Source organism: Physeter macrocephalus, unplaced genomic scaffold (genome assembly GCF_002837175.3).
Source record: "Physeter macrocephalus isolate SW-GA unplaced genomic scaffold, ASM283717v5 random_1562, whole genome shotgun sequence".
Taxonomy (NCBI): Eukaryota; Metazoa; Chordata; class Mammalia; order Artiodactyla; family Physeteridae; genus Physeter; species Physeter macrocephalus.
Window position 1 is genome coordinate 1 of NW_021147074.1, and position 25000 is coordinate 25000.

The window sequence follows — 25000 nt, forward strand, 5'->3', positions numbered from 1 at the left end:
GCATCTCGGCATCGGCTGGCCAGCTACGTGGGGCGGGGGGGAGGGCAGGAGGTTAAATCCCATATCAGAGAGTATTCGTGGGACAAGGGGACTTTCTCCTTAACCTACCCTCTCCCTCACCTGAACCACTTCTCTGGCCCCTGCAGCATCTGCAAAGGTGACACCACTGCAGTCTAGGACTACCACTCTGACAGGCTCAGCAACTAGGATGGCAGAAGGCAGGAGTACCCAGATGCCTCCGTGGGTTGTGCCCAAATCTCCCTCATTGTCATCCCATCTCACCTGCATCAGGTGGGCCATCTGTCTTTGGAGCCTCCTGTGAGTAGAAAAGGGTAGTCACCTTTTCTGTGCTGAGACACAAGCACGAACATGCACCCCCTTGAGCACAATGACCCCCCTCAGAACACCCACCTGTCTCCCACCCCCAAAGAAGCCACACTCCCCTTTGACCAAGTCCCTCACCTTGCCTCCTTCTCCAAGCCCCAGATGCCACTCCAGGATGCGGCGAAACTGCCCACGGGTCCCAAAGTAGAGCGGTGTTGGATAGCTCAGGATGCAGAGCCCTGGGACCTGGAGGAGCTAAGGGGTCAGAGGGTCAGTGAAACATCCGAGTCTAATCTTCCCTTCCTTCTTTGGCTGTAGCCCACCCACCTTGTGACTCTCTCTGAGTGGCCTGTAGAGCTCTGTCCCCTCAGCCAGTCCAAGTGCCCGGCACTGTACCCTGGGCAGGAAACTGGGGTCAGATTCCCAGCCTGACCTGGCTGGAGAGTCACCCCAAGCACTCTCTTCTCTTCCCTCCTCTCATCTTGACTCCCCTCATCTCTACTCCCACCTCTGGGTGCGGCAGACCACAGTCATCATGGAGAAGACCACACCTACAGCCAGGCCCAGGTCCACACTCAGGGTCACGACAGCCACCCATGTGACCATCCACACAGCCTGCAGGACACGGATGGGAGCGAAATGACCTAAAGAAATGCCAGGCCATCACTGCCAGGGAAAGGGGTCCAGGGGCAGTGACTGCCGGGGCAAGTGATGGGGAGGGATGGCCCGGGAGAAAGGAGAAACAATGACAGAAGGAAGGAATGGGATGGACCTAACAGGGGAGACACACCAAGCGTAATGACCCCAGACCTTGAACCATCTGGGGAGTTACAAATATTCCGTTCTGAAGAGGTTCAAGCTCCACCCTTCACCTTGTCTCTGAGTAAAGGGATTAGGAGGTATACATGTTGGGGGTGGGTGGGTTGCAGAACTTAGGACCGGGACAGTTAGCTTCGATCAAGGGCAGAGGCTGGGGACGCTGGTAAATGGGAGGGGGCATCCGAGGGTAATGCTGCCATTTCTCACAAAGTCCACGCGGCTGATGCGCCATAGTTGTGGAAGTTCTCGCATCTGGAAGAACATCTGGCGCATGCTGGAGATGTTGATGCAGGCCAAGACAGCCTTGGGGCAGAGGAGGTAAGCTGACCACCCCAGTGTGCAGGGGTGTCGCCACTCCTCCCAGCCACCCCTCCACCTCCTCTGCTGCTTACCTTGGGCAGATAGTAGAAGAAGGGCCCCAGCCACAGCAGGACAGACAGGACAACCATACAGGAGAAGAGGCCTGCCAGCTAGCGGGAAGGAGGGACGGAAGCAAAGAAGGGAGGGAACCTCACCCACCCCCGCGTGAGAGTTGGTCTCCCTGCCTACTCTGCCTCATCCTCCTTGGAAGTCTCCCTCCTCCCAAATCCCCTTCCACACTGATACTCCTCACTCCTCAACCCCCTTCTTGATATTCTGCCGCTCACACCTACCTTTCCCCTCCCCCAGTTAAATGCCTGTCGTTTGCTGGTCTGCCCCAAGATGCAGTTCTACATCCCTATTTTTGCAGCCGACCTCCATCTTTTTTTAAAATTTTATTGGACCATAGTTGATTTACAATGTTGTGTTAGTTTCTGCTGTACAGCAAAGCGAATCAGTCATACATATACATATATTCATTCTTTTTTAGATTCTTTTGTTTCAATTTTATTGGGGTATATTGATTTACAATGTTGTGTTAGTTTCTGCTGTACAGCAAAGCGAATCAGTCATACATATACATATATTCATTCTTTTTTAGATTCTTTTCCCATAGTCATTACAGAGTACTGAGTAGAGTTCCCTGTGCTATACGGTAGGTCCTTATTAGCTATCTATTTTTATATATAGCAGTGTGTATATGTCAATCCCAATCTCCCAATTTATCCCTCCGCCACCAGCCTACCTTCATCTTAAAAGCCACTGTTGGATGACCCTAAAAGCAGGCTAATCACATGCTTAGGGCACCAACAAAGTACAGGAAACCAAAAATATTAGGGAGAGGCTTTGATATGTGATATTTCTTTTTAAAAGAAAATGTCCTCACAAGGAAAAACACCAGAATTTTGTTTCTTAGATTGATTTTTCCGGATTAGTATTGTTCTTATTTTGAACTACACATAGGGCACCATAGACTTTTTCAGTGCTTAGAGTCTAAAAAGGTCTTAATGGACCTTTCTTCTCTTCTATACCTCCTACCCAGGTAATCCCATCTCCTCACTCACCTTCCCTCACAGAATTCCATCCTTCTCTCTAGAGCTGCCAACTGGGGATCTGCCAATCTTCCACTTGTTCCACCACCACCCAACCTGGATGCCCCTCCCCCCTTCTCCTCACCCAAGGACGTGCTCTTACCTGTGTGTTCCCACCAGCATCCACTAGTAGGCTGGTTGTGGCCAATGTGGCCGAGTTGGGAAAGCAAGAGAAGAGGGAGGAGATGAGGTTGGAGACACCATGTGCAAAGAGCTCCTGGAGGGAGGCAGTGAGATGAAGAGGAGACAAAGGCATGGCTGGGAGGGGGGAATCACATTAGGGGGCTGTCTCCTGAATGAGGTTGGGGTCCTCACTCAAAGTCACACCTGGTTGGAATCAATAGTGTAGCTGTACTTGTCTGCATAGATGGAGGCCAGGGAGGCAGACACTGCAAAGGTAACCAGTGCCATGGGCAACGAGTCGGCCAGAATCGTGGGCAGCTCAGCCAGGCTGGGGAGGAGAGGCTGGGGAAATCTAGAGAGAGAGGAATCCATGGTGAGGGTGGGTGGGGTATAACAAGGATACGAGCAAGAGAGAGGAAATAGCATAGGGCAGGGCAGGGGAAGGTGTTGGGTGGGAGAGCTGTGAGAAAAGAAAACTGGTGCCTTTTCATTCTCTCTTACCCTCCGGGCAGCAATCCAACTATCTGGACGTTGTATCTTGTGTCCAGGGAAGAGGTGAAGCAGAGCACGGAGGCCAGAAGCACCTGGGAGAGAGAGCAAATTAGAGCATGGCAGGAGATAGGCCCCTGGCAGACGCTAGAAGGAGCTCAATATGAGAGAGGATTGCAACGCAGGATTAGGTGGTTGCAGGAGCCCAGCAACTGGGGTAGCTGCGATGTTTTGGGGATGGGTGCCTAACAACTGGTTTAGAGTGAAGGAGAGTGGGGGGGGTGGGAAAGAAGAATGATGTATGCCTGGAGCTATGGAGAGAGACGGACAGGAGGAAGTAAGAGGGGGCTGCTATGAGGGATGGTGGATATCAAGAGGTACGATCGAGCCATTCTAAGCAGGGAAGCTGGGTTATATCAAGGGATATATGGGGTATCTGTGGAGACGAGGAGAGCCTGTTTAGTTGGGGAGAGAGAGAAATGTAGGTGGACGCGGGAAGGAGGATAAACCGTGAATTACAGTGCAGGACCGGTGAGGGGAGAGACGGGAGTGGAGGTGCCGTGGCGAGCGACACCGCAAGGGGGCGCTGTAAGGAGGAAGAAGGCTTTCTAAGAGGCCTACAGCCGGCTTTTGGAGAGAAGGGGGGACGTTTGGGTGGGGGATTCCCGAGGGTCAAAGTGTTTTGGGAAGAGGCCTGGAAAAGTACACGTGTGAGCGGGACCTCTCATCTGTGACCTCTCTGCACTCCACGAGGGGGCGGCAGCGGCCAGTTCCTACAGGACGGGCAGGGTCTGTGCGGTGCGCACGGGGCTGCGACCCCATCCTCACCATGACGATTTCCCCTGGGATCGGGGTGGGTAGCCTGTCTCGGAACCTCACGTTCAATTCCTTGACGGGCACGAGCAGCGCCAGGCTGAGTGCCGAGACGGTCAGTTCGGCGGGACTGCTCCGCGGCAGCGCCGCCAGCACGGCGGCCAGCGTCTACGGGCAGGGGCAGTGAACAGAGGGCCTGGGGCCAGGGTCGACTGCCCCCGGCGCGGACCCGCCAGCCTGAGGCGAGGCCTCCCCTGGCTCCCATCAGGGCCTCCACCTCCTCAGCGACCCTCATTCAGCCACGTGGCTCTGAGCTTTTCTCCGCCCGTGCCACGCACTATCCCTCCACTCGCCCCCCTTCGTGTCTTTACGGGTTTCCCTCTTCCCGGGACCGCTAGAAGCCTCTTCGCGCTTCTCCCACCCTCACCTTGAAGAGAGCGAAGCAGCCGATCTGACGCGGGAGGGGCAACCCCAAAAGGCTAGGCAGTTGGGACACGAGCACGTGCAGGGCGGCCCCACTGGTCAGCGCCTTGACCACAGGCTCCGACAAAAAGGTGGCCAGGACGCCGAGCTGCAGCGCGAACATTCCCAGCTGCAGGGGAGAAGATGCGCCATCACCACTGGAGAAGGAGCAGACCAGCCCCGGCGCGGGGCACCAGCTTGTCCGCGCAGCTCTCCCGCCTAGACCGGTGCTGGAGACTTGTCCCTCGCTCTCCCCTGGCCCAATTCCCCAGGCCCCCAGCGTGGATTCCCTCAGGGTCCTCCCCCAAGGTCCTCCCTCACCATCAGTGCCCCGCTCCCGAAGGCCATGGCCGCAGCCGCACCAACCCGCTGAGCATCCAGCTGTTCCCTCTCGGTGCCGCTCAGGTTCCCCTCGAGGGGTTCAGGCACCAGCCGCTCCACGGCCGAGCCCGTCATAAGGCTGAGTACCGCGAAAGTTCCTAGGGCCGGGGGACAAACGCAGAGATCACCAGCTGTGCCACCTGGGGCGCGGTGACAGCCCAGGCTTCGCGCTCTCCGCCCAGGATGCTGCCGTCAGACGCCCTCTCCTAGAAGGCTTGCTGCTCAGGTGAAGACTCTGGGGCCAAGAGCTGGTGCAGCAGCCCGGAACCAGCGGTGAGGGAGGAAAGGAGGGAGCACCCGCCGGGAAAAAACTGCTCCCAACTGCGTCACTGCCCCCTCCTGCAGACGCCCCGGGGACGGCCTGCTCCTTCGGGCGACAGCGTATCTCCTCTCCCCTCTTCCAAGTCGTAGAGACGTTCATTTCAACCAGATTTCATGGAGAGGAAAAGTCCGAGTAAACTCCCGCCTCTCTGCACCCACGCAGCACCCGCAGCGAGCACTGCCTAGGTCAGGGGTTCACGGCAGTGTAGCGGCAGAGGCGGAAGGGAAGGTGGGGGGCGTGAAGACGGGAATGAGGGCGAGGGAGCTTACGAGAACGGAAGCCTCAAACCCCTGTCCCTTCCACCCCACAGAGAAGGAGAGGAGTCACTGGGTCACTCACCGGTGGACAGGTGTCTCCCAGTACCCAACAAGGTGTAGATGAGGACGGGAAAGAAAGAAGTGTAGAGTCCGAACACTGGGGGCACAGAGGTCAGGAGGGCAAAAGCCATGCCTGGGGGAGTAGTGGAAGGAAAGGTCTCCGGTGTGTGGGTTAGGGGGCAGGGTGCCCAGCCTCCAGGACTGCCCTTCCCTTCCCGCACTCTTGGAGGCTGGCCCGGGGACTCTAAATCACGCCACGTGAGGGAACTGAGGGGTTAACGGGCCTCGATGGGAGGTCGTGGGGCGGACAAGGTCAGAGACCTGTGTCGGCCGCGTCCTGGGGGGCAGGCGTCCGGCCTCTCTCCAGTTCCCTGAGCCGGACCGTGTCCAAGACTTCGCGCAGAACTGCACACATGAGGGGAGCTGGGGGTGGGGATCTGATGGAGCTCCACCGTCCTGACCCAGAACTTGGCCTCAGGTCCCTGTCGCCGAGCCCTCAAGCCACACTAACCCACCACTTCGCTCCCGGTTCCCAGGCCCCGTGCCAACCCGAAGCCCTCTAGAGCTTGGGCCCCTGACAGGCTGCTGCTGGCGCCGCTCACCCTGGGGCACGTGCACGACGCCCACGGTCACTCCGGCCACCGCATCCCCGAGCAGCCAGGCCCGCCAGCGGTAGTGGGGCAGCCAACGCAGCGGGGGCAGCCGCGCCCGCAGCAGGGGCCACGGCCCCGGTCCGGAACAGGCGCGGGCCGGCCCCCTCCAAAGGCGGCGCAGCCGCGACCAGCGGGGCTCCGCGAGTAGCTCGGGCTCCTGCTCTGCGTCCCCGAAGAGCTGCTGAAACCGGGCCTCGGTAAGAGGTTCCCTGAACTTGGCGCCCAGCGGAGACTTAAGGTGGGAGGCCTCTCCCGGACCTGGGCAGGTGCTGGCACCGGGTAGCCCACTCATTTTGCCCTCGGCCACCTCCAACTCCGCCCAGTCTTAAATACCCCTCCGCCCGCGGGCCCCGAGTCCCGCCTCCGCGAAGCAGGGTCCAATCCCGTCCTGGAGGGCGCCCTCTCTTGGGGACCTTCTACTGTCAGGAGCCGGCTGCGCCCTGGGGAGGGGGTGTCTCTACGTTAGGCGTTTCCTCAGACATCCTTGGCCGGATCGCTCGCTCTGCAGCCTGCTATGGGGGGAGGGATGGCTGTGGAAAGGGGTAGGAGCCAGAGAGGTAGGGCAAAAGACAAACGCGCCCCATCACCCGACACCCACTATTTACCGCTCCTAGGTCTTTTGACTCCCGCCTTCTCGCTCCTGGCTCCTTTCCGCATCTGCACCTTGGGCGAAGACAGACGCTGACTCCTCTAGGGTTACTGCTCATTCCCAGGGCCGCTGCATTGCCCACAAGAAAGTTCAGCGGCGTTCCAACCTCCCTTTCCCCCCCCAGACCCAAATCCTCATGGGGCGCAGCTTGTCCCCAGAAAGTGTGAGGGGCTCCATTGGCCTCAGCTGTTTCACAAACTATCTAGATGGGAAGCAGCTGCTATTGGATATGGATGGATAGAGAACCGCCCTGCCACACACACACCTCTGCTGGGAGTGGCTGGGCCTAAATTCCCAGTTCAGGGCCTCAGGGGGAACACTGAAGAGACAGGGAACTTTGATTTTATTTCTCAGAAGCCAAAAACACTGAAGCACTGTTTATTGCATTCCAGTGCTATTCACAAAGTAGGCACTCAACAACACATATGTGGTCAAATTAAGTACAAAAGGGTCACCCACCCACCTCATGTACCCCTGTGGTCCCTAAAGAGATACGAAGGTTCTGAGCTCCAGAATTCTGCTATTTGCCCCATCCCCTCCTCCATTCACATGAATCCTTAGCACCCCTCCCCAGTCCCTGACCCCAAAGCCCTGGGGGTGGGGTACAGTGAGGGTGGGTCTCCCCTCTTCAATTCCTCCTATTGTTCCCCAGAAGTCTTATCTGGGTTGTACGTCCTGTCCCCTCCACCTTAGAGGTCCCTCCCCCCATTGTGGCCAGAGAGACCTCAGGCCCACAGGGAGACTCCAGCTCCTCCTCACCCTCCCACCCCAGCAGTCTATTGTCTGCTGAGGAAGCTCAAGTACACGTGACTGGGCCCAGGGGACGGATGGACACAGTGGACACACCGATGCCCAAGGACCCAGGACAGGGCATCTGGACATGGATCTCTGCACGTTTGGCTCTCTGTCCCAGGGGCTGTCCCAGAAGTTGGGAGGGGTGAAGACCCCTTTGGGCTCTCCACTCTTGGGTCTGTGGCTTGAAGAAGAATCCCTTCCTGCTCAGTATGGATATGCCTTACAGCCTCCCAGACAGAAAAAATAAGGATACCCAGAGCCAGAAGGGGCCACAGCCCCCAGCATCCTCTCCACCTCCCCATGTTCCCTCAGCTGAACATGGTGGCCCCAGAAAGAAAGGTACATTGGGCACTCGGTGCTTTAGAATCTGGGTGTTGGGGGGAATGGTGGGCAGTCACCCCACAGCGGTCTTTCCAGTGGGGTCTAGAACAGAGACCAGAGGGGAGGGAAAGAGGGTCTGGGTAAAGGGGAGGATACGTCAAGGTTCTAGGGTTTTCCAGCAGCCCTAAGCTCCAGGTCTAGACTGAGAGATGCTGCAACCGCAGGTGAGGGACAAAGATAATTACATCTTTTATCTTACATCCCGCACCGTTCTCCTTTCACCAGACCCCTCCTCAAATGACTGATTTGAGAGGCCAGCTGATCTCTTCCATACCCCTTTACCCCACTTACCCCTACTTCAGCTTCCCCCTCCCTCTGCCAAGACAGCAGCTTTAGTGATATAACAAAACCTTTATTCTCAAAAAACAGAAAAAACAAAATCAAAAACAAAACCAACAGTTTCTGTCTGGCCCTTGCCCCAGCCCTCCTACCCACCCACATTTCCTCCCTTTGGGGGGACCTGTGATGCATGCGTAGGGGTGGGAGCTGAAGGAACCTGTGTTCCTTGGGCAGAAAGAAGTCTTTCTGAGACTAGGTTCCCTCCTCCAAGTTGACACTCCCAGCCTTGCCCACCCTCCAGATACACCAAGAGGGAGGAATTCTGGGGCGCTGCCAGAAGGATTGCCCTGAAGCTCCTGGGGGAACAGAGTGGCTGAGTCAGCACCGCCCCCATGGCCTTCACCAGTTACAGCTCATCTTCATCCAGCTTGGCAAGTCTGGCTTGGCAGGGAGGGGCGTTTGGAATTGGTGGAACTGGAGGAGAGTCATGAGGAGCCTGGGGGATGTCACTGGAGGCCTGGAGAGAGGCTCAAGTCAGAGGATCAAAAAAGTTCCGGAATCCACCCTCACTCCCCTCTTGTCACTGTAAGCCCCTTGTCAAGCCACCCCCTCTTGCCAGACGTCTTAGATTATCTGAGACCATCAGCTTCTCCCAGGGTTAAACTGGAGTGAGGGAGGGCAAGAGATGGGAAGTAGGAAGGGGCAGACAAAAGGGAGGTGCTGGAAGAAAGGAATGATATGGGGGAAGGAGGTTTGGGGATCCTGGAACAAGAGAGGACCTCCCTATTCTGCCCTTACAACCAGGGAACTCCATTCCTCATACCTGTGTGTCCAGGGACAGGGGGACTCTGGCCACCTGCCCTTTGGGAAGCAGCAGCAGGGAGGGAAGAGAGCCATTGATGGGTGTGTGTGTGCTGACCTGGGCCCGATCTCCAGGCCGAATTCTCCCGGGGCTCCCCACCCCAGGACCTCCTGGCCGTCCCAGGCTGTTTGTCTGGCTCTCCCGTCTCTGGTACTCAATGGGTGACTGCAGGGCTGGGGCAAACAAAGGGACAGAAGGAGGGTTACAGCAGAGACACGCCCTTTCCCAGGGGCTCTGCTCTCAAGGACTGTCGGCCAATGGCCAAAGTCGCTTGAGGCTTTAGGGGATTCTGAGTTACTAAATCTTGAGCTAGTAGTGGGAAAGTGAGGATGAGGGATGGGGAGAAGCTGGGGTGAGGGCAGGGATTGGAGATTGGGCGGTGAGGGATTCAGGAGATCCAAGGACCAAGGGAGGATGTCGGGGAGGGAGGGTGAGAGCTTCACCATTGAGAAAGTCCCGCTGGCTTTCCAGGATCTGAGCCACTTGCTTGATCCAGGCCTGACTGACCGCAGGGTCTGCAGTCTGCAGGACATAGCGCTGGATCCCACCCTCTGGCCCTCTGGAGGTCAGTGCAAAGCGGCAAGGGTCACCTTGGAGGTTCCCCTCCAGGCCCAGGCAGCTCACCTGGATTGGCAAATAAGAGGTAGCCCCCAAATTCTTCAGGCCCTCTCTGGTTCCTGTCCCCTCCAACAAATCCAAGAGGATCTGAGGGGCCTCCATCCTCTCAGAGGCCTCCCCTATCCCAGTCAGACCTCTCCCTTGGGACACCCTCCCCACCTTGATGCTGCTTTTGTACACATATCCAGGCTGCGTTCCACCTCTCACTCCTCCTCCCAGGGCCTCGCTGAAGATGATGATTTGCTCAAAGAGGAAGACATGTCTCTCTCGACCCCGAGAAGAGAGCAGCCCCCCAGCCTCGGGCTCTGTGACCCAGAACGTGTCCTGGCCCAAGAGCTTCCCCTGAGCAGTCAATTTGCCCTGAAACCAAAGGAGAGTGGCCTTTGAGAAAAACAATAAGAGAAAAGGGGCAACTCTCTGCTCCTCCCTCCTTCCCCTGACGCTCCCAACCAACCGTCTCCTGTCAGCCCCAGGAGAGCACAGTTCCCTGTAAGGATCTCCTGAGTGCTCAGCCTGGGGCAGAAGAGCATTGCTCCATCCCTGTACCTCAAACCCCCGCAGTCTCCCCAGGGTCATCATGTCATTACAGCGCTTGGGTACGAAGCACATGACCTCCACAGCTTGCTGGGACACAAGTGAAAAGAAGAGCACTGTCATCATTGGGAAAGAGGCGTCTTCAGACCATGTTTCTATCGCCAACCAGCCTTCCCCTTCACCACCCATGGAGCTGGAGGAACCCGGGAGACTAAGAAGATGAGGTGCGTGTGGTGTGTCCTATGAGATCTGGGAGTACTCACCTCCAGCTCTTCAGTATCCATCCCAGCTCTACTATAATACTTGAGAAAATCCTAAGACACAGAGAAGAAATGCTCAGGGAGGTTATGAGAACATCCTCAAAAGCCCTCACATCCTCCCCTGAGGACACAGGTGAGGGCCCCCCCGGAAGTCTGGGTGGGGAGCCTGAGGAACCCTGGGGAGACGAATGAGGAAAGGGCCATCCCAACCAGCTGTGCCCCCAGGGAACAGGTGGCCCTGACCTTGAGCAGCAGCTGGTATTTCATGATCCTCTGCACTGGTTTGATGAGGAGGTCGTTGAGCTGCAGGCGGTGGCCCAGCTGCTGCCGGAGCTCCTGGGGACAGGGACAGACGGGGTGGTTTTGCAGCCTGGAAAGCCTGCTCATGCTGATGATTCTGTCCCCCTTTCCCCAAGGTATCTCAGCCACTGACCTCAAAATAGCTGTCCCCAAATTCTGACACCACATGCTCTGACTTGGGCTTATTCTGACAGTACACCACGTACATATGCAGGCGGCGCTCCTAACAGGAGTAAAATTCAAGAAAGAGTAGGGTGAGTGAGGAGAGAGGGCACATCTCCAGAAAGTCCTGACCCACTCCCAAGCCCCTCCCCTCCTGGACCCCACTCTCTCAAGCCTCACATGTTTGATGAATAGCTGAGCCAGCCAATCAGGATCCTTCAAACACCGCTGTAACTCCTGCAGGAAATAGCTGGAGGGGTAGGGAGGGAAAAGGCTGGTCAAATACCCCTACTCCAAGCAACTCAGAGCTGTCTGCCCTGGTAGTGTTCCCCACGAAGTCTCTCCAAACCTTCCTCAGGCAACAGTGGGCCCGTGGGTAGGATACAGAGACCACCAGACATATGCCCCTTGCCCTCGCTCTCAGGGATCCATCACTCACTCTCGATGCCACTCGTAGATTTGCTGGATGTTCCCAAACACAATCCTGTCACGACCTCGAAGATTCTCGGGTACCCCCTGAGCAGCCATGGTGGCCATGTAACCCTGTGGGAAGGTTGGGTGGGAACATGAGTGTGTGGAACCAGTCCTGGTGGGAACCTCCCCTCCCCAAGAAATCCAGGATGTAGGGGAGACTGGGAAGGTGGGACAGAGGAGCAACAAGGCATCTCCTAACATTAGCCCTGGGGAGAGGAAAAGGGCTGGGCCAGGGCTGGGAAGGGACAAGGGAGCTACCTCTACAATCTGCCCCAAGTCGTCCACGTACATTTTCTCTGTCTCTACCAGTTCACTCAGGACGTACCTGGGAAGAGAACAGGTTTAGCCACTTCCTCCCTCCTGGACCAGAAGCCCCTTCATTACCACAGCCAACCTCAGGGGAAATTCCAAGTCTCAAATCTAAAATGTGAGAGACAATCCTCTGGAAGTTGTGCAGCTGCGGGGGTCAGGGATAGAGAGTGTGTGGATGCTTACATACTCCTTTCCAGAGCCTTCTTCTGGTCCTCTTCATTCTCAGGGGCTTGGGACAAAGTCTCCTCTTCAGGTGGCTGTAAGGAAGAACATCCCAGAGTAAGCAAAGGGATGCCTCTTGGGTGAGGGGAGCCACGCCAGACTCATTTCTTCATACCTGCGTCTTATCCCCAGGGCCCCCCAACAATGTGGTCAGCAGGGTCAGTTCTGGCAGCTCCTCTCCTGTGGCTAAAGCTGGTTCCAGCATCCAGTTCTGGGGGCCAGAGGTCAAGTCTCAAAGGTCAGGGACAGTAGCTGTGTCTCCCCAGTGACCAGTGGCCCCCTCAACCTGCCCTCTCCCAGCACCCTTCATGGATGTCCTACATGCTTCTCCGGTGCTCCCTTCTCACCTCATATGGTCCAGCCTGGCCACCTTCTGCCTCAGTTTCCACACCGAGACAATGTTTAGAATGATCCAACCATCTTCTCAGGCCACTGACTGGCCCTGGGGGTCCCGGGGAACAGGGGCCAGAGCTGAGGCCAGAGCTGGGGCCAGAGGGAGCAGCCAGACCCGAGGCAGCTGAAGCCGAGATACTCCCCTCACTGCCGGCAATGGAATAGGATTCTAAGGGGGTGGGGTAGGGCGAGAAAGGGGGTGATAAATTTTGCTTCAGCTCCAGATTCAGGGTCCCTAGGGAGCTCCCAGAGTCTCTGCTCTGTGATGCTCAGCTCCTCTCCCTCAGGGCTCACTTTCTTGCCATCCTCATTGGAGTTGGCCAGGAGAGAAAAATTTCACCAGGACACCCTTGGGAGGAAGGACAGAAAACACCTGGCTCCCTAGGCCTGGAACCCCCAGTTACATGTGGGGGTTCCCCCATATCTGAGCATGGCACCAATATGGGGGTGAGGGCAGCCATCTGGGAAGACACTGGAAACTGGTGGTGGCCATCTGCTCTCTTACAACCCTCCCCCTTGCAATGGGTACAGACCATTGTCTGAGAAGGGCGGGAGGTCGGGGGGCGGGTAGAAAAAGAGCTTAAGAGCCCATCTGCCACCCCCAGACCCCTCCTCCACCAAGTGCAGCAGTCACTATAAAAAGAAAAGACTTCTGCAGCCCACCTTCCCAGCACATGCACAAACCCAATAGAGGGGGCAAGTGAGGAGAGCTCATCGGTGTTATCCTTGGCCTGGGCTCAGGGACAGAGGAGCTGTGATTTGGGAAAAAGCCCCTGGTAGACCCCCCTCATCCCTCATTCCTCCATCCCCCTGTCCCTCTTCAGATCTGAAGTAGCTTCTCGGCAAAAGGATTTGAGGGAAGATGTGGTCTAGGGATAAGGGGATTGTGGATGGGTTTTTCTCATACCCAGTTGAGAGGAGTCCCCTGCCCCTTCCCCAATTTCCTTAACTTTAACTGTTAGAAATTTGAAGGCAAGAGGGGATCTTAGAGATCATCTATTAGGTCACTTTCCTGGAAAACACAGGTATAGCCTCCAGCCTCTAAATCCCTAGGGCCGGGACAGACACAAGTCCTGAACCCTCAGCCCGCCCCCCACTCAACACTGGGCCCTCGCGACCTTACACTCACCACGTCCCCCCCGGGCGAAGCAGCAGCCGCATTTTGCCAGCACTTTTCGGATCACGCGGGGACAGGCACAGCGACCCCCCTTTTGCCCCCCCCGCATGGCGCCCGGGCCCCCCCGCACCCCCCACCCGGGCGGGCCATGCAGGGGGAATCACGGGGGGCGGGGACGGCGCAGGGCGCACACCCCCCTCCCTCCTACCCCGCTCCAGGCTGGGGGAGGGGGGGGAGGGAGGGAATGGAAGGGGGGTGTCCAGGGGTAGGCGGAAGTCTGGTCTGGAAAAGGGCTGGGGACTCTGCAGAGAGGGCGGCGCGGGGCCGGGCCGCCGAGCTGGGCGGGGAGGGTTTCCGGAACCCAGTCGGTGCGGGGCCCAGGGTCCAGATGTCCAGCGGGAAGGGGAGGGATGGTGGAGGAGGCTGGGCCGGGATGCGGCAGCCGCTCCAGCTCCGTCTCCGGCCTCCCGGATTGGGGGTGGTTCTAGGCCCGGGCAGGGGAGGAGGCGGGGGCCGACTCCCCGAGTCACTGGCGCTGCGCGGGTCCCCGCCGAGCGGCGAGCAGAATAACAGGCCCCGCCGCCGGGTCGCCGCGGGGAGGGGCCTCTGCGGCCCAGCTCCGCCTTCTCCCTCGCTTTCCCCCTTCAGCCAGTGCCGGGTTCCCGCCCCAATTCCCCCTCCCCCAGGCACCACCTTGTTCCCACTCCAAGTCCCCAGCGCCTCCGCCCCTCCCTCTCTAGCCAGGGTTCCCCCTCCCTCCCCCATCTCCGGCTCCGACTGCGGAGCACTGGGGTGGGGGTTAAGCCCGGCGGCGGGGTCTGCTAGGGTCGCCCCTCGGCCTCTGCGGCGGAGAAGGGCGCGGTGGATGGGGCCTTAGCCTGTGCGAAGAGGTCCTGGGGTTGGGACTGTCTCTAGCCGCGCAGGGGTGGACAAGGTCCCCCAGTAGGGGGTGCGTGAATGGGAAGCTCTTTGTGGGGAACACAGCCCGGGTGACGCCCTCTCGCCGGACCCTTCTTTCCTCCAGGCCCCGGGACTCCAAGCTGAGGCTAATCACCAATTAAGGAGAAGTCCTGGAGACTCGGCTGGCGAGGGGCCAGGGGTGGGGCGCGGGGACACTACGCCAGCGGGGGCTCGGGACCCGCTGAGGTGGGGGACACACAGCAGGCTAGAGGGCGAGAAGAAGCGTGGAGGTCTCAGCGTCTATATGGGTCTCATGCAAATTAGATGCGAACCTTTATACTAATACGAGCAGCATATTTTTTAATTCGCCACTTTGCGCAGGATGGCAAACTGTGCCCCACCCCACCCCTAGCTTCTTACCGGGCAGCGGAGCCCAGGCGGGGACCTCGCGTTCGCGCTCCCCTCTCTGATTCCCCTCCATACAGTTAGATTCTGGCTCGGTCCCCCCCAGCCCTAGGGGGCTTCTCTTCGGGGGCTGCGGGGACAGAGTGATCGTAAGAAACCCGCCCTCCACGCCCAGCCTAGACCTCCCGCTTCCCCTTCTCCCTCCTGTCAAAATCCACTTTGTTATAAAAGGGTCTTCGCCAAGGCTGGGGTGGAGGGAGCAGTTTACCCAAGAACGTGCCTATGATCCTCTTAATGGAACTTTTGGATTCCTGCGACTACCCCGAAGAATTCTCGATGGCGGGTAAATTGAGTTGTGGGGTGCAGCCATCCTGAAGCCCCCTAAAGACCCCCGACCCCACCGTGGTCCCCCTTTCTTACCCCCTCCTGCCCGGGTAGGGCGCATGCGCGCAGCATGCCCCCCATGACCCCCAGTATCCGGTCAGTGCGGCCAGGGGCGGGGCGGTCCGGGGGCTTCATGCTGGACCCCTACCCTCCTCCAAGTTTCAGAGAGCCGAGGGGGCACGGAAGCTGGGGGGCTCTGAGGCCAGCGTGCGTCCGGGGAGTTGCCGCCGCGGAATCCGCCCCCTGCCCGGCTCCGCCCCCACTCCCACCCCAGCCAAACTTTTCAAAAGGGGTAGGGTTGTTCCATTCTCTGCAACCGTAGTTCAGCAACAAACAAACCCCTCTTAATCCTGACTCCGCTGTCGAAGCACGATCCAAGGCTTCGCAGTTTTATCTTGGAGCCCACTAAGTACATGCCGTTTTCCCAGGCCCTCTGGAGGCAGAGAGCCTGGGGAGGCGCCCAGGGAGTTCCCGATCACCACCCCCTTCTCCCTCTCAGCAGGTCCAGCTCCTCATCCCACCCCCCATCCCCCACCCCGGCCCACAGAACAGAACGGGTGTGGCATGGAGAGTTGCATATTTTATTTTATTTTTATTAAATTAAAAGCTACAGTCTGGCGGCGATTCCAGAACAGGGTAAGGAGGCTCCTTCTAGGGGGCAGAGAAGAGTGGGAGAAAGACTGACAAAGACAGAGACACAGGAGAGAAAGGACAAGGTTAAGGGAGAAGGGGAACTGTTTCTGAAGAACACACGCGGCCGGCTCTACGGGGGCTCAAAGCAGCCTGACCCCCCTCCCCGCGCAGAAATTCAGCAGTGGAGCAGTATGGGGGGGCGGGGCGGATCAAGAGACCCTCTCCTCCCCACCCAGGTCCTTTCTCAGCTTAGTCACTGGAGCACATCACAAACCAGAAAAAGCCAAGGGCAATGGAGGGGGCAGGAAGACTGGGAGTATGTACATGGGGAGGAGGGGAGCAGAGCCTGGGACATCAGACTCTGCCAGAAGGGAGTGGCTCACACTGCACTGAAGCACTCAGCCTGTGGGGGACTGGGGAAGGGATCGCCCCTCCTTCTCTGAACCCCTTCCCCAGTCAGACAGTCCCCTACTTGAGTGATGAGGGGAGCAGAGGGAGAGACAACAGAGGCTCCCACTGGGTCCTACTGAAGGAGAACAGCAGCGGCCTCCCAAAGGGGATGTCCTTCAGTCATCGGTGATGCCCTTGGCTCTCAGCTCCTCTTGCACCCGGGTCAGGTAGGTGGGGTCCGGGTACCCAAACCTGGGAGCAAAGAGAAATGAGGGTCAGGGTTAGCCGCTCAGGCTTACTCACATTACCCCCAGGCTCACCCTCCTTCTGGTGCCCCATTCTAGCCCCTCCCCACCTTCCCTAAGATTATCCAAACCCAAGATAACTGAGCCCAATTCTGCTTATTTTTGTAGGTTAAGCTGGGCACATTAGGACCAGGATGACTATAGGAGAAACTGGGGTAGGCAAGATGGTTGAATAGTTTGGGGGTGGTCCTCTCCAGTTAGGAGGCTCCCAGAGAGAAATGGGGAGAAGGGGTGGAGCCAAGGGGAGGGAAGAAGGCGTTTCGCACAGCTGTGGTCCCCCTGTGCAGCTGGTCTTGTGGTGGATGTCGTTCCAGGTGATGACATTTGGTCTCCCTGTGGTCATGGACGTGCCGATAGTGAAGGTGAGACGCTGGTCAAATGCCTTGCGGAACAGGGTCAGCACCTTGTTGCCCTCAGGGCAGTCCGGGAGGTAGGCCACCCGTGTGGTGCCAGGATACCGAACTCCAGGGTTTGGGTGTTCAGCCTGGGGCAGGGGAGACAGAGTGGCAGTGAGCAGCTGGGCATCTTAAGGGTCATCCTGGCCAGCCTTCTGGCTGTACACCCCCAGCTAATGCTGATGGGGCAGCGACAGCCTTCCAGGGAAGGAGCAACTCTGGGGTCTGGGCAGCAGAAGCCTGTTTCCAGACAAAATCCTCATCATTAAGAGGTTCTTTCTGCTGTCCCAATCCCTCAAGCCTCAATTCAGCAACAAATGGATTCTCAGAAGTAGCTGGGCCTTTCTCTCCAGATAACTCAGCAGAAATGTGAAGACTGAGAATAATTTGTCTTTCAGCCTTCCCTTCTCCACCTGAAAACACTCCCAATTCATCTTCCACTGTCTAACCTGTTCTATTTTTCTATTAACTCTCCTTCAGAGCTTCCTCATCACTCTGCAAACCAGAACTGGACATTACTCTTTGTCAAGCAGGAAGACACCTTTAGGTTCTTGACCGCTCCTATTTTAAACTTCCACTGTCATCAGGGTTTTCCCTCTCATAAATCTGCAATGGAGTAACGCTCCCAGCACTGTTGAGGGGGGTCAGACCCTTCCCACCGTGCCTGTCCACACCTGAGCCACCATGTCTACAGACTTCACCTCTGCCAAGAATAGATGTCAACATCCAAGTTCATCAAAGAAATAGAATTCAATTCCTTTCTCTCATACCTGATTTTCACAGGTGCCTGGGGGTCATGGGGATGGAAAAGCTAGGCATCAAGGGGGCCTCTAGCTCCAGGGCACTTGAGTGGGAAGGCATACCGGGAGACAGCAAGACTGTATCACATCTAACAAACATACTCCCCCTCACCCAGTTTTCCTAGGTCAGAGAACAAGCGCGGGGAAAACCAAAGGGTAAGGGCAGGCCATAGTCTTCTTACCCCCTGGACACCGGGCGGGAAGACGTACTGGATGACGATGGTGCCGTACTTCTCATAGCTGGGTAGTAGGAGTGTGGCATCCTTAGAGACCAGCATCCGCCCATTCTGGGGCTGGTTGCCCACCAGCTGCCCATAGAAGCGGCCACACATGGGGCAGGCCTTTTTCACCTGCAGGGCCCGGGTGATGCAGCCCTCGCAGAATGAGTGCCGGCACTTCTCCAATGTCTTGGCATTCTGGATCTCCCCCAGACAGATGGGGCAGGTGCTCTCCTGCTCTTCTGCCTCCTCCCGAAGGCGGGGGGGAAGAGGAGGGGGCAGGGGAGGAGGAGGGGGGGGCAGCCCCCGTGCCCCTGGGGGCAGGAGTGGGGCTGCTCGGAGAGGGGGCGGGCCTGGGCGGTGCAGCTCAGGGTGCTCCCCTCCACCCCCCAAAGCCAGGCAGCCCATAAGCTCCCCCTGCCTCTGAGCTTTCTTCAGCTCTTTCTCTGCCTCTTTGAGCAGCCCCTTGAGAGCCTTCCGGGCCAGGTAGAGCCCATTGGGAGGGGCTGGGGGAGGGCCCTGAGGGGAAAGCTGGAGGACATAGATGTCAGAAGTCTCGCCGTCTATGAGAATGGACACACGGTGCTCCTCCCGGAGCCGGGCCAGCCGGGCGGGGGTCTCCTTGCTGAGGAAGTCCCACACAGGCTTGGAGACAGTCACTTTGTTCTTGCAGGTGCCTCCACAGGCTGCCATTCTGGACAGGACGAACGACACTGCCCCCAGGGTGAAAAGGACTCAGGGTGGGGGGGTCCCCATTTGACAAATATCAGTGCCTCCTACTTCCCGTTCCTTTCCAACCCTATATTATCTCCACTCACTCAGAGGTCAACCCCCAACTCCTCCCCCAAGTTCGTGTTCTGTTTCCTCTTATCTTTCAAACTCCAGCACCCACTGAAGAGCAAGAAAGCTTCTATATCTTTATTATCATCCAAGCCGAGCATCAATCTTGGTTCTCCTATACTGCTCCCAAGATCACAGAAACTACCTGTCCCTCCCCCCACGTCAGGTGAGAACTGGGTTCTGTAAAAGGAAGGGAGACTTTGGCCCTCCTTTTTGCTCACTTTGATCCTGAAGAGCTTAGAATTGGCATGCAGGCTCTCTCTCTCTGTTCCTGCTCCCTACTTGTAGGTTGTGTGACCTGGTGGGTGGAAAGGGAAAGGAGGCAAAGTGAAAAACCCCTTCTCCCATTTCCACAAGCCCCAACCCAGCAGCCCACTTAACAGAGACAGAATCTGGGTGTAAGTTACTGGGAAAGGGATTATTTGGAACATGGAACAGAGGCAACCAATTTAAAGGTGAAAGTTGAGGTTCCCATGAAAGGCAGATACCTGGAAAGCCCATGGACGATGAGAGCAGCAGAAATCCTCTGCTTCCACACTCAGCTGAGGAGGACTGGGGCAGGGGGAGTGGGGGGGACTGGGTTAGGATGACAAATGTTACCATTTTCCCCAGTCAGCCCAGAAACAAAAACTCCTCTTTCATTTCCTCTCCTTGTCTCTTGCAGAATTCCATCCCCAGCCACTCCCCAAGTTGCTAAAGAAGGAACTTCAGCATGCTAACTTTCCTCGTCCTCAGCTCTGAGGCTCTTAAGAAAGCCTAGGGGCACGGATAAGAGAAGTCTGGAATGGAAAAGCCCACACACATAGAGGTCTTTTTTGCCACCTCCCTCAGATCACAAGGACAAGAATATTTCCTTTGCTTCCCAATTCCTTGCCGAATAATTCAGCCCCTATTGCTAGGGAGCCTTCCTTGAGAGTTAACCCGGTCCCTTCTGCTGGAGTCTGTTTGGAATGCCAACGAAGTGGCAGCAGCCCCTGCAATAACAAAGTTCTCGCTGTCACCTTTTAAACCCAGCACGTGAAGTCCAAGCCTGCCAGCTACCTAGGCTACATTTAGGGAGGGGTGGGGCTCAAGCAGAGGGATCCGCTGGAGCAGCCTGACGTTTCCCCGGAGTCTGGCCGTGTTCAGCTACAGAGCTCTCCCTACAATACCTCCAAATGCAGCCCAGATAGAAAGAAGGGCCATTAGTGTGACCTCAATTCCTTGACTGATCCATAGGGGAGCAGCTCTCCGTTTGTGCCTCCATCATAGTCCCTTCAAGGCCAGATGCACCTCAAGATTCAGAAAGTGAAATTGGAACCCTAGAGCCTCGGCTCATACTGTCCACCCAGGTGGAACACCCTCTCCCCATGAGAGAGAAGCCAGGACCTAGGTGTCCCTTGCTCCGAGTCCTGATGGCACAGAAAAGGGAGGCGGGGCCACAGTTTATGCTGGGTCCGATTCCTCTGGGGCAACCCAGGCCCGGACACGGGGCCAGTCCCTCTCGCCAGACAGAAGCCGCCCACAGGGGCAGCCAGGAAGGGCCAGGGTCCCTGCGGGCATCAACTGAGGCATCTCCACCCCTCCCCCCACGACCTCCTGCAAGACCCGACCCGGAACCACCTCCCATATGCCCCGCTCGGCAGAGCCCCCGCAGCCGCACAGCTGGGTGGGGTGGATGTCGGCCCGATCGCGGGCCCCAGAACCCCCGAATGGAGGCCAAGGCTGGAGGGTGACAGAAAGAGGATTAGCGGAGCCCGGAAGGGGGCCCCGGCGCCGCGCGCGGGGGAAGGAGGCGGAGGAGGGGGCGCAGGGGGAACCGGAGGGCGCGCGGGGAGGTGTGAGCGGGGCCCGGGGGGCGCGCGGCGGGTGTGGGGGGCGCCGGGCTCACCTACCTCTTGTCAGCGCCGCCATTGCCGGTCACATGACTGAGGCTGTTGCTGGGATGACGGTCTGGGCCTTAGCAACCAGGGTGGGGGGGAGACCCCGAGAAGGTGGCGGGGGGTGGGGGGGTAGTTTGCAGGGGGTGCAGACTGAGGGAAAGGGAAGGAAGGAGGATGGCACCCCCCCCTTCCCCTTCACGGTAATAATCACCGTTTCCTTTGACCCCTTCTATCCACAAGCCCCTGCTCTTCTGCCCCAAAACAAAAATGGAGGCGCCGTCCCAATCTTTGGAGGCTTGGGGTGGTATCGTGGAACCGAGGGTGGGAGGTTAAATCCCTTAGAGACGCCACCCTTCTCGTTTCCCCCTCCCGGGAGGCGGCCCTCTCCCTTTTCTTTCCCAGCCAGCTTCGTGGCAGCTTCTGGGAGCTAGTGGTGGATGAGTGGGTGAGGAGTGTCGCTTAGGTAGATGGGGAAGAGAGGGCAATTTCTCTGTGATCCTTTTTCTAGAAAGGCCTTTGAGGAATATGGAGTAGGAAGAAGAGTCATAGTAAAAAGCATTGGTTCTAAAAAATAAGTCCAGGACTAAACTATTTCAATCCCCTGCCTCATCGCTTGCCTTTTCCCAGATTGTTACCTTCTGTGACCCCGCAAAACCTGCTCCCAGATGGGTATTGGTAAGTGTCTCTGATTTTTCTCTTTACACAAACAGGGATACTGAGGCTGGTGCAGAATGAGAAGTGAATATTTTTTTTTAATGCCTTGGAGTGATGGTAGTATCAAGTCTATGGTTGAAATAGAGTTAAAAACTCTCAAAGGGGAAAAAAAAAAAAAAAAAAAGCTCTTCTCTCTTCTGCTTCCCACATCAGAGCAATCTCCGCCCCCAGTCCAACTCACTTCCCTGGGGCCACATCAAGCCAGGTTTTTCCACCAGCCAAAAGACCTCCTCAGGCAGCAGTACCGGATGGATCTCCCAGACTGGCAGCAACTTCTGATAATCCACCCCCTTTTCTTTACTCCCTCTCCATCTGGATGGTTGGTCACTTTCTTCTTTACTTTCCCAGGACCCTGCTGTACTCTTCCTGCCCTCCAGAGGACTTCTTTCCAGGAAGCCTGCGGGAACACTGAATTCCTTCTCCTTTATCTCATGTATGCTTGGTGCTCACCTTTACAGAGATGGGAGTGTGATCTAGCCCAGAACCCTGGGGGAAGAGGGAAGGTCATATCATCTCAGCTGTCCCTGGCCCCCCTACAGCTAACTCCCACAAAATTGGGGAATGTTTTCCATTCCCATGCACACGCAACACCTTTTAAGTTCACAGCCATCTATCTTGAAACCCACATCCTTAGGGACCCAACACCTTAAAGACCAATCAGAATTCTTCATCTGGTCTCTGCATCCCTAAGCCCAGGCTTCCAAAATAGCGAGAGGGAAAGAAGAGGCATTTCTGTGAAGGAATTTGGATTCAATAATTTATTTTCTATATAGTGACAGCAACGGGAGTAAATACACAAGGTCTTTTTTATTAATTAATAAAACAAAAAAGATGAAAAAAAAACAGAAGGAACAAATGAAGAAGACCATAATGCTTATGATACATCAGCCACATGGTCAGAAAACCCATTTCTAAAGAACAAAAGTTGCTGGTGTCATGGAGTTTTATTGCATTCAACAGGGGAAAGGTAGATGGCTGGAATGAAAAAGATCCATCAGCCTCCTGACAGGACCATATTATAGGGACTCCTCTTGTCACTTCCTTTGGAGCAGAAGATGGAGGGGCAGGAGGAAATTCTCCTTTATGACCTCATGACTTCTTGTGACACAGATCAGTCCAGGCAGATACAGAGCACGAGTCTTTGTACCCCACAGGCCACTTGCTGGTGCCCATCTTTATGTTTTAGAGAAGTGCAGAAGCCTCAGGGGGGATGTAGGATCACAAGAATGGCTGCCTGAGCCCCAAGGGCATTGCGGGGAAGGGAGTACACTATCTCAGCTCATCAGGGTCTGCTACATTCTGAGAATATCACGTATTAACTCAACTATCTTTGGAGGGGGCCGGGTTATGGCTCTGACTCCTCTCTGGGGGTGGAGAGTGAAGATGACAAAGGCGGCCATCTGTCCCCTGAGAGACACAGTAGCAGTATAAGATGAACAGAATAACAAATCCAACTGGAAAAAGGGTTTGGGAAGGAGAGGGGAAGTAAGTATGCTAGGGGCACACTTCCAGGCAGTAGAGGAGGTTCCCACATGTGAGACTTCCGTTCTCTTGAAATAACCAGGGTTAACCCAGGTAGAGATATTCCCTTCTGCTGGGTCTAAAACCTTAGGGGTGGCTAGACATGAAGAAAGGAAATTTAACATGGGGAGTGAACCTTATACCCCTGGCTCATCCTCCCAGCCTCCAGAACTGGCCACACCCCCAATGAAGGGCTCCAGCTCCAGGAGGGATGTGAGGTCCTGGTGAAGAGCAGCAACAGTCAAATACCTTCACCCAGGATTCAACACTGTGGCCATCTCTGGTGGGGGTGAACGTGGGGTGAGGGAAGAGACTGGAGAGTAGTCAACCCTCAACAGAGACCTCCAATTCCCTGCATAATCATAAGTCCTCAGAGGTCCCACCTCCATGAGCTGCCAGCCCGCCCACCATTCTCCACCCCAGCCGCATAAGATTGGCCATATCCCATCGTGTGTGTGCATGCCTGCACCCACATCTGTAGTATTTTGAAAATCTTCCATCCCAGGGCCTACCGGGAAGGAAGTGTGCCACAGTGAGCTCTATAAAGTTATCAGCAAAATTCAGACACTCTTAGTTCATCCCACACAGCAAGGTGCATCCAGAGTAGCAGCTTGAGCCAGGTCCAGCTGTCCAGTCAGGTCCTGAAGATGGCAAACAACACCCTTCCCCCAGCTCCTCCTATGTTATGGAAACAACAGGACATTTTACAAAGATCAAGGCACTTGGGAGAGAGTCAACAGTAACACTCTAATGAAGCAAGCAGACTTGCTGGAGGGGAAGGGAGAAGGAAAGAAGAGGAGAGAGGACAATGTATTTCTGAGGGCCAGGAAGAGCCAACTCAACAAGACTGAGTTATTTGGATGGAAGGAGCCTGTAGCCTGAAGTTAGCAAAAGAGAAAGAGCAGAAGCAGTGGCCAGAATATCCACAATTCCCCCGAGCCTCTCAGAACCCCACCACCTGGAACACACAGCAGCAGTCGCCATGGAGTCAGGCAGTCTCTTAGGCAAAGATGTTGGTAATAAAATCCAGGAATCGCTTAGCATACTGCTCAGGATGGACAGTAGAAATCTCTGCCCCCGCCTGTGAGAGGAGGTATGGAACATGGTGTCAGGCCCCATACCCCTCCCCGACTCGCCACTCTCAGTTCCACTCCAGATCATTTCCATACCCAACCCTTCATCCTTCTGCCACCCCGCTGCTCTGGCACAAGAGGCTCTTGAATAGTCAATACAAAAAAGGAAAGGCTTTAGAGAACCCTCACCCCATGCTTGACAGTTTTGGCTGCGTGAGCTGCTTTCTTCTTGGCATCATACTGTGTCAGGATGTCAATGAGGCCCATGAAATACACCTCCTTCTGAGGGGCCCCTGGGGAGAGAGACCAGCAATGAAGAGCAAGTACAGTCCCAATTCCCTCTCCCCAGGAACCAGTCAGATCTGTTTTGAAAAGCTAAACAGCCTCTCCACCCACCACCCTGGTCTCTGTCCTCCAGGGACCACCCTCCCCACCCTTAAAATTTCCAGGCTCTTTCTCACCCTCAGCACTCCGGATGGCATAGACATCAATGAAGGATTCAAACTCTCCAGGGCCCAGGGGCCGGTGGGAATGGATGCAGCCGCCGATACCCTCAGGGGAAGTGCCATAGGAGCCCACCAGAGCAGGAGGTCCGGTCAGGGCACACTCCCCATCCCCCTCTGACTCCTCCTCCCGCACAGGCCCCTCCTCCTCCGGTTCAGAGCCGCGAATGATGTCGTGGATGCCCAGCAGAAGGCTGTAGTCCATGATCTTCAGCTGCACTAGGAACTGAGACCCCACTGACAAATCAGAAGCCCCAGATCTCCCTCTCCACTCCCAGGTACCACCCTTATACCTCCATCCCTGAATTTCCGGGGCCCTCCTGGGGAAAAGAAGTGTAAAAATTGAGGGTTGGGAGTATACCATTGCCCTTTATTACCTAATTGTCCTGGGTATCTAAGATCGTTCTTTTAGCTCAAGCCAACCACCCCCTCCATAAGTCACCTCTAGAGGATTTTCATGACTCATACCCAACTCCCCTACATGCTGAGAACCCAAAGGGAAGGGGAAGAGTTCCCTCATATTGTGAATGGGCAACTGCCCTATG

At 56.4% G+C, this 25000-nt stretch overlaps 4 protein-coding genes across 15 annotated transcripts; all 4 read right to left on the minus strand.

Annotated features, from left to right (window-relative positions):
- Positions 1-5: 5 nt before the first annotated feature.
- SLC26A10P (Solute carrier family 26 member 10) lies at positions 6-6448 on the minus strand (the record flags this gene model as incomplete). Its single annotated transcript, XM_055083657.1, has 16 exons — positions 6104-6448; positions 5524-5634; positions 4803-4960; positions 4447-4611; positions 4035-4187; positions 3219-3301; positions 2922-3069; positions 2698-2811; positions 1536-1613; positions 1351-1446; positions 833-939; positions 652-721; positions 463-579; positions 283-316; positions 121-203; positions 6-23 (listed from the first exon to the last, which is right to left on the minus strand). Coding segments are annotated over exons 1-16 (1878 nt in total), but the record flags the coding sequence as incomplete, so codon positions are not given.
- Positions 6449-8310: 1862 nt separating this feature from the next.
- On the minus strand, positions 8311-15527 carry ARHGEF25 (Rho guanine nucleotide exchange factor 25). 6 transcript variants are annotated; one of them, XM_007103903.3, is made up of 16 exons: positions 15238-15527; positions 14833-14947; positions 12350-12564; positions 12118-12213; positions 11964-12037; positions 11727-11793; positions 11434-11537; positions 11175-11244; positions 10966-11055; positions 10776-10868; positions 10536-10586; positions 10285-10362; positions 9898-10098; positions 9564-9744; positions 9082-9293; positions 8311-8775 (listed from the first exon to the last, which is right to left on the minus strand). In XM_007103903.3, the coding sequence occupies exons 1-16, from the start codon at positions 15334-15336 to the stop codon at positions 8665-8667; spliced, it is 1857 nt and encodes a 618-aa protein (XP_007103965.1). In that variant the 5' UTR covers positions 15337-15527; the 3' UTR covers positions 8311-8664. The 6 variants fall into 6 exon arrangements, with proteins under 6 accessions (XP_007103965.1, XP_028343152.1, XP_028343151.1 ...); XM_028487351.1 differs by having other exon boundaries at positions 8321-8775; positions 9178-9293; XM_028487350.1 differs by lacking the exon at positions 12118-12213 and having other exon boundaries at positions 8321-8775.
- A 246-nt stretch (positions 15528-15773) lies between these two features.
- Positions 15774-20671, minus strand: DTX3 (deltex E3 ubiquitin ligase 3). Of its 5 annotated transcripts, XR_003679012.1 has the most exons (6): positions 19271-20030; positions 19004-19080; positions 17907-18655; positions 16796-17013; positions 16307-16476; positions 15774-15881 (listed from the first exon to the last, which is right to left on the minus strand). XR_003679012.1 is itself a non-coding variant. In XM_007103902.2 (5 exons), coding segments are annotated over exons 2-5 (1044 nt in total). In that variant the 5' UTR covers positions 19005-19080; positions 19271-20030; the 3' UTR covers positions 15774-16400. The 5 variants fall into 5 exon arrangements, 4 of the variants coding, with proteins under 4 accessions (XP_007103964.1, XP_028343164.1, XP_028343163.1 ...); XM_007103902.2 differs by having other exon boundaries at positions 15774-16476; XM_028487363.1 differs by lacking the exons at positions 15774-15881; positions 16307-16476 and adding an exon at positions 20657-20671 and having other exon boundaries at positions 16492-17013; positions 19271-19334.
- A 1430-nt stretch (positions 20672-22101) lies between these two features.
- Positions 22102-24994, minus strand: LOC114485603 (phosphatidylinositol 5-phosphate 4-kinase type-2 gamma-like). Of its 3 annotated transcripts, none has more exons than XM_028487359.2 (4): positions 24414-24994; positions 24142-24245; positions 23849-23960; positions 22102-23557 (listed from the first exon to the last, which is right to left on the minus strand). In XM_028487359.2, exons 1-3 carry the CDS (start codon positions 24817-24819, stop codon positions 23880-23882), a joined length of 591 nt encoding a protein of 196 aa, XP_028343160.1. In that variant the 5' UTR covers positions 24820-24994; the 3' UTR covers positions 22102-23557; positions 23849-23879. The 3 variants fall into 3 exon arrangements, with proteins under 3 accessions (XP_028343160.1, XP_028343161.1, XP_028343159.1); XM_028487360.2 differs by having other exon boundaries at positions 23838-23960; XM_028487358.2 differs by having other exon boundaries at positions 22102-23960.
- Between the last annotated feature and the right edge of the window lie 6 nt (positions 24995-25000).

Coding starts and splice junctions, on each gene's coding strand:
- ARHGEF25 (XM_055083656.1), bottom strand. CDS start 15,336: ATGAAGCCCCCGGACCGCCCCGCCCCTGGCCGCACTGACCGGATACTG. Junction 14,948..15,237: donor CCCTACCCGGGCAGGAGGGG/GTAAGAAAGGGG, acceptor CTGTCCCCGCAG/CCCCCGAAGAGAAGCCCCCT. Junction 11,245..11,433: donor ATCTACGAGTGGCATCGAGA/GTGAGTGATGGA, acceptor CTACCCCTCCAG/CTATTTCCTGCAGGAGTTAC.
- DTX3 (XM_028487363.1), bottom strand. Junction 17,014..17,906: donor TCCCGCCCGGTGTCCAGGGG/GTAAGAAGACTA, acceptor CCCCTGCCCCAG/GCTGAACACCCAAACCCTGG.
- LOC114485603 (XM_028487359.2), bottom strand. CDS start 24,819: ATGGTATACTCCCAACCCTCAATTTTTACACTTCTTTTCCCCAGGAGG. Junction 24,246..24,413: donor TGCCATCCGGAGTGCTGAGG/GTGAGAAAGAGC, acceptor CTCTCTCCCCAG/GGGCCCCTCAGAAGGAGGTG. Junction 23,961..24,141: donor CCAAAACTGTCAAGCATGGG/GTGAGGGTTCTC, acceptor CTCCTCTCACAG/GCGGGGGCAGAGATTTCTAC.